This window comes from Vitis riparia, chromosome 8 (genome assembly GCF_004353265.1).
Source record: "Vitis riparia cultivar Riparia Gloire de Montpellier isolate 1030 chromosome 8, EGFV_Vit.rip_1.0, whole genome shotgun sequence".
In the NCBI taxonomy this organism is placed as follows: domain Eukaryota; kingdom Viridiplantae; phylum Streptophyta; class Magnoliopsida; order Vitales; family Vitaceae; genus Vitis; species Vitis riparia.
The window spans coordinates 12,937,246-12,943,971 of NC_048438.1; the positions used below are offsets into that span (position 1 = coordinate 12,937,246).

Below are 6,726 nucleotides of genomic sequence, written 5' to 3' on the forward strand. Positions count from 1 at the left end.
TACTTTAATAATTTTAAGACTATGATAAAAGGGAGAGAATTTCTCAAAAGTCATTTGGGACAATAATATACTAAAATATCATATATATATATATATATATATATATATAATTAAAAATATTTAAAATTCAAAGCATTTAATTCTCGGGACATTTAAAGTACGAAGCCTCCATAGTAGTCGCTCAATTTTTAAACCAAAAATTTGAGTTTTAACCCTTACAAATTATTATATATGAGCACAATTTGCTATTTAAAATCAAAACACTTCTAAAAAATATTTTCAAAACATGTTTTTTTCCATACTTTTATTTTTACTCTAATTTTTAACTTTTATTATATATATATCCCTTTTTTTTCTCACTTTTTTCACCTTTCCCAATTTTTTCAACCCCACGTAATCAAAGAAGTGACAAAAAATGACAAATTTATTGAACGTACCATATTGATGCAATAATATAAAATAATATATATTCCTTTTTTTTTTCTCACTTTTTTCACCTTTTCAACCCCACATAACCAAGGAAGTGACAAAAAATGATAAATTCATTGAACATACTATATTGATGCCATAATACAAAATAACTTTATGGTATTAATATAAAATAATAAACTAAATTATTAATACATAATTTATTAAATTATTTTGATGGCAATTTTTGACTTATCATTTGAAATAAATAATAAAATTATTTTTACCTATTATTTTTCTAAATAAAACTTTGTTAAATAACAGATTCATTGTTGTAAAGAAAAACAATAATTTTCTCGGAAATGGAGATATGCATTGCTAATTGATTGTCTTTATTATCATGATAAAATTATTTATGAATAATATAAAAAATAATATTTAAAAGGTAAAATTATCATTAGCATATGATAAATTTTGTCCTTAACATAAATTATTGAGATAAGTGCTCCTGCCTCCGCTCATTATTAACCCTAGGCCACCTTTTTTATAATTTTCCTTTCAGTTTTTACCATTTTTGTTTCAATTTACATTGAATATAAAAAATAATTATGAAAAAGGGTGTATTTTGCAAAGAATATTATTTAATGAGGGTAAGAATATATTAGAAAAAAAGACGTAAAATTGACAACAGAACACTTTTCTCATTTATTTTCCTTTTTCTCGTAACTACTCATACTCAAATCTGCTTTTATCATTTCATAATTTAATTTAATAGTTTCATTATGCAATAAATTTGTGACTGCGTTCGGATTGAAATAGGATCACAGCAATTACGGAAAAAAGAAAATATGCAGAGAAGAAAACTTAGATTATTTTATTTAATTTATCCAAAAAAAAAAATGCCAGTGAGTGTAAACTATAACAAAAATTTTAAAAATTCAGACATTTAAAAAAATTCTAGTCCCACATAAAATCAAATAATTCCAGTAAAAAAATTTGGGTTTAAACTTGCTTTTTATGTTTTTTTTTCTTCCTTTTTGATGACGGGTTGGGTATGATAAATGTACGTTTGCTCTTGTTAGTAGTCTTGGACGTTCCATCTTCATACAAAGCTGTGGAAAATATGCCCTATGCCAAGAAGGAGGGTGCAAGGATTAAACCCAACTCCATGCCCACGGGTGCATGCTGTGAAATCATACAGATTCATCCTCAAGAGAAAAAGGAAAAACATATATACTTGAAATAAAACGTTCTCAACTAGTAAAGAATTTGTAAGTCGGAAACAGAGTAGTTAAAGCATAGAAAGAATAGAAAACCAAGGCTTCAGAGGAAAGAAAAAAATACCACATCATTGTGCATTTATTTTGCGTATATTGATAAAAACAAAACAAACAGACCATAGAGAAAGGTACCATGCTCCTAAGACGGGATTCATCTCTTTATTTTTCAGACGTTTTGTACATGCCAGCAAGTTCCTGGGCCTAAACCATATTTTAGTCTATCTGCAGATGCCCAGGAACCTATTTATCGCTGAACAGTGACATAATCTGATGATCTTCATTTAAGTCATCATCAAAGGTGATCACCCAAAAAAACAACTAGAAAAGGTCTTCTCCGTGGCTCCAACAGGAACAGCACATGGAACAAACTGTTGTTGAACCCGTCGCAAATATCAAATTTTGGTCTCTTATCAGTTAAAAAAAATACAAATTCTATGCAGAAATATTCTTCAAAGATGGTCACAAATTGCCTTTGTAAAGTCAGTTGTTGTTGAACTGCCACCAAGGTCAGCAGTTCTATACTTTCCCTCCGAAATTGTGTTGAGGATGGCATTCTGGATTTGGTCAGCTTTATCATGGAGCTTCAAATGGCGAAGCATTGTGACAGAACTCAACATCAAAGCAGTTGGGTTCGCCATATTCTACAAAATGGGAAAGCATGACTAGCAAGAAAAAGCATTTTCTATAAAATGAAAACCATTCTAAAAGAAGGAAATAGAGAAGAACCACTCTCCTTGTAACATATCAAATGAAATAAATAATAAATGAAAACAACAACAGAAAAAAGTCACAGATAAATATAATCCTCTAACAAAATGGACCCTCTTTTAGCAGGAAAAACTGCTTCTAATCTTCCCAACCAATGCACCCAAGGGTGGGTGACTTCCTAGAAGAAGACCAATCTGAACAATCTTACTTCAGAAATTAGCATATGTCCATGGTCATTGAGTAAAATCTTTGCCATAGTAGCACAACAAACCTGCTGGTCTCAAGAAGAAAGGAGCCCTTGTCCCAAGTAATCTTTAAAAATGACCCAATCCCTAATCTAGATTGACTAGCAAGTGAACATTAATTATAAAAGTGTATATTTCCACCCAGGAATGAGGGTTTCCCAGCACATGAAGCTTTTCTCTTCTGATCCAGGAAGAAACATGTTAAGACACCATTAGTTGCAGAGCCTTTTTTTTTTTTTTTTTGATAGATAATTAATTGCAGAACCATTATTACGCCTTCTAAGATTCAAAGACCGAATCCCAAAGAGAAGCAAGGGAGAACATTTTGCCCACCAAAGATTCCGAATGCTGAAACTCTTTTCAACAAAATTATCATGTCTGCCTCTACTACAACAGGAATGATATATATATTTTTTTAATTATAATGTTTGGGAAGTACCAGTATTATGCATTACCTCAGTTTCAAGTAATATGGAGTATAGTTGTTAACTCATGAATGATATGGCCTATTGTTTTGTTATTTTTATCTTAAGTTTCTATATAATAGAAAAATAATATAAAAATACACACACATATGTATAGAACAACATATAACTAGTTTTATGAAAGATAATAAGATTAAAATGGTTGAAACATAGGCATTCATCAATATCATACATTTGAAAATATTCAACACCACAGTTTGACAATTCTACTTAACAAAACATGACATTTTTATGTATAGATAATTCATAATGGAAGGAAAGGAATCTCTGGTCATTCGATAACAAGGAACATTCAGCTCATTTTTTGAAGATGTTCTTTCTTAGAAATTTGTTTACTTGGGTAAAGAAGTACATAGAAATAAATTCTATGTCTTTACTTGATTTTGTTGAGTGGTTGGGCTGAGGGTGTTGTTGATGGCGTCCTTTCTTATTTTTTGTGCTATTAGGCATTATTTGTATATGTCTCATGTACTTTGGTGCATCCTAGTGGCGCTTTTTATTTTTTAATGCAAGCGGTTTTATCTATAAAAAAAATAAAAATAAAATTCAATTTAATTTTTAGTTCCAAGTTTCAGCAAGTAATATATAGTTTTATATATTGCCGGTATCCATGTACTTATGTTCCACTTTCAAAGTTCTAACTTTGCAAGCTTATAATTCCCTCCGCCAAACATAAAAAAAAGGAAAAAGAAATCAGAAACGAACTAATATATTAAGCAAAGTTTTCCTTTATCATTGTATTCAAAGTCAGCAAACAAATTATTCCGTCAACACTTCCCAATATTTATAACAAGAATAAAGCTTTTAAATTTCATTTGTGCTTTTGAAAAAGTCTATGAATAACATTTTCCAATAGGATTATTTCACCTATGACCTATTACCTATTATGACCCATATGCTTAACAGTGGAATGGGAGGAAGGGGAAAAGCTATTGCAAACAGGACCAGGCAATGGCCACATCTAATTGCACCTTTTTAAAGCTTCAGGTAGCATTGTTCCACCCATGACCTATGACCTACATGCTCAACAACAGAATGGCAGAAAGGGGAAAAGCTATTGCATACAGGTTATAGACACAAGTAAATGCATCTTGCATGGATATGTAGCAACAAAAGGTTATTATTATTAAGGCACAAGTAAACGCATCTTGCATGGAAATGTAGCAACACAAGGCATGAATGAACACAGATGCATGGATATGTAGCAACACAAGGCATGAGTGAACACGAGACCAAAAATCATACAGTAGCTTTAGTGACTAACCTTTCCAGCAATATCTGGTGCAGAACCATGAACGGCTTCAGCAAGAGCAATACCTCCCTCTCCAATATTGCAGCTGTGTAGGAAGCCGAAAGATGTGAGGATCTATATGAATCATATAAATTAAAGATGATAGAATAAATGAAGATACCTTGGTGTTAAGCCTAGTCCCCCAATCAAGCCAGCACAGAGATCACTAATAATGTCACCATAGAGGTTAGGCATCACCAACACATCAAAAAGTGCAGGATTCTTCACAAGCTGTTTATTCAAGAGAGAAGTTAGAGTGGTTCCTAGTTTTATCCTAGTGCATTTCTGTATCATATGCCTAGAATGATCTCGTTTTTCTTACATATTTTGCAAGAAAACAAACTCACTACAGCATGGTGGATAAATTTCAACACCACTAGCTTTGCTCTTGAAACAAACACTCACACACCCCCTCTTGTATTTATGTTCATATGATAAAAACAATCATACCATCATACAGCAATTGTCAATGACAACTTCCTCATATTTTATCTCTGGGTACTTCTCTGCAACTTCCCGACAACACTGCAACACAAAGAGAAAACTCACCTTAGTAGGATGCATAGGTAAATGATTATGCAACATAAAGTTAAGCATTTGTAACAGACAACCTTAAGAAAGAGGCCATCAGTCTTCTGCATGATGTTGGCTTTGTGTATTGCGGATACCCTCTCTCTTCCATGGGTCTTGGCATAGTGAAATGCATACTCAGCCACCCTCAAACTAGCCTGACGAGTAATTATTTTGAGGCTTTCAACTACACCTCGCACCACCTGGCACCAATTAGAAGAAATCCTTCAAATTTCTATGCATTAAGTATTTGTCAGATGAGCATTAAATCCTCTTGAAAACAACTCACTTGATGTTCAAGTCCACTGTATTCCCCTTCTGTGTTTTCACGGATAGTGATGAGATCTACGTCATCATACCGAGTTTTATACCCAGGGAGACTGTAGCAAGGCCTAACATTGGCATATAAATTAAGCTCTTTCCTTAGTGTAAGGTTCAAGGATCGATGTCCTTTTCCAATTGGTGTGGCCATTGGCCCTTTCAAGCCTACACCATTCTGCCGCACAGATTCTAGACTTTCCCATGTGAGAAAACTCTGGGTTCTTGGATCTATTTGGTCCCCCACATAGTGTTCTTCCCATTCAATTGGCACGTCAGCTGCTCTAAATACCTGTATTAGTGTAAATGACAAAAGTTCTTCACAACTTGAAAATTCATCTTAAATAAGTATCATCAATACAAAAAACAAGCATCTTAATGTGATGTTACTAGCACATTCAGATACAAGAATATAAACAACCATTTATTTATTTCTCCAGCACTGTATCTGTTAGATCTCATTGAGTATGAGGATTTCACACCCCCCTGGGCATGAAGCTAGTACATTGTCCTATATTCAATATGCTATATTTTCCAATATCTTACTATCTAATAGCATAAATTTGATAACAAAACAGTGATAAATAAGAACAGTTTCTCATAGAAATTGATTCAGTTATTCTCATGATTTGAAAGCATAAATAATAATGTCAACTTTCAATGGGAAATTGTAAGATTTAAAACCAAACAAGTGTGTGTGTGTGTGTGTGTGCATTCAAAGAAATGCGAAAGTTCCCATAAATCCCTGAACTCAAGCTAAGTCTCCAAGAATCTTCAGCTTTAAATTTTGTTCCCAAAAACACGATTTAAACCCCCAACTCAACAGAGCCTTAATTCCCCACTACAGGGGGTACCAGATGCAACACAATCAAGAGCCTCCTCTTCTGGTAATCATACAATATAATGTCTTTCGCGACCCACAATAAAAGTGAATCTCCATTCAATAATCACATCATATAGCCAACACAACTAACCATTTTTCCTAGTCAGCAAAAATCCTTCAATTCTACAACCCAAACACACAAATTCAAAACTTTCTTTACCTTCCCTTTCTCCGGAACCAAACAAATGGAACTAAAACACATAATACGAACGCCAATGAAATTAAGGAACAGAAAGAAATCACAAAGACAAACATGGAACGCAATCAAAGATGGCAAAAACCTGTTTGACGGCCTCAGCGATCTCGGGCCCGATTCCATCGCCGGGGAAAAGAGTGGCGCGGATCAGATTGGAGGAGGAATCGGATGAAGAGAAAGACCGATTGAAGGATGAAAAAGCCCTAGATGAGTTAGGGCTTCCAAGAAGGCGTCTCAGAATTTGGGTACCCATCATTTGGCGACTCAACGTAGATTCGCGACTCAGAGTTTTGAGAGAGAGAGAGATTTTATGTAATAATAAAATTGAATATTAATAAAGAC

General features: G+C 33.4%; 1 protein-coding gene across 1 annotated transcript; it reads right to left on the reverse strand.

Annotated features, from left to right (window-relative positions):
• Positions 1–1,730: 1,730 nt before the first annotated feature.
• LOC117920740 (isocitrate dehydrogenase [NAD] catalytic subunit 5, mitochondrial) lies at positions 1,731–6,726 on the reverse strand. The gene is made up of 7 exons (XM_034838342.1): positions 6,470–6,726; positions 5,277–5,597; positions 5,029–5,190; positions 4,868–4,942; positions 4,539–4,648; positions 4,391–4,463; positions 1,731–2,329 (listed from the first exon to the last, which is right to left on the reverse strand). The coding sequence occupies exons 1-7, from the start codon at positions 6,638–6,640 to the stop codon at positions 2,138–2,140; spliced, it is 1,104 nt and encodes a 367-aa protein (XP_034694233.1). The 5' UTR covers positions 6,641–6,726; the 3' UTR covers positions 1,731–2,137.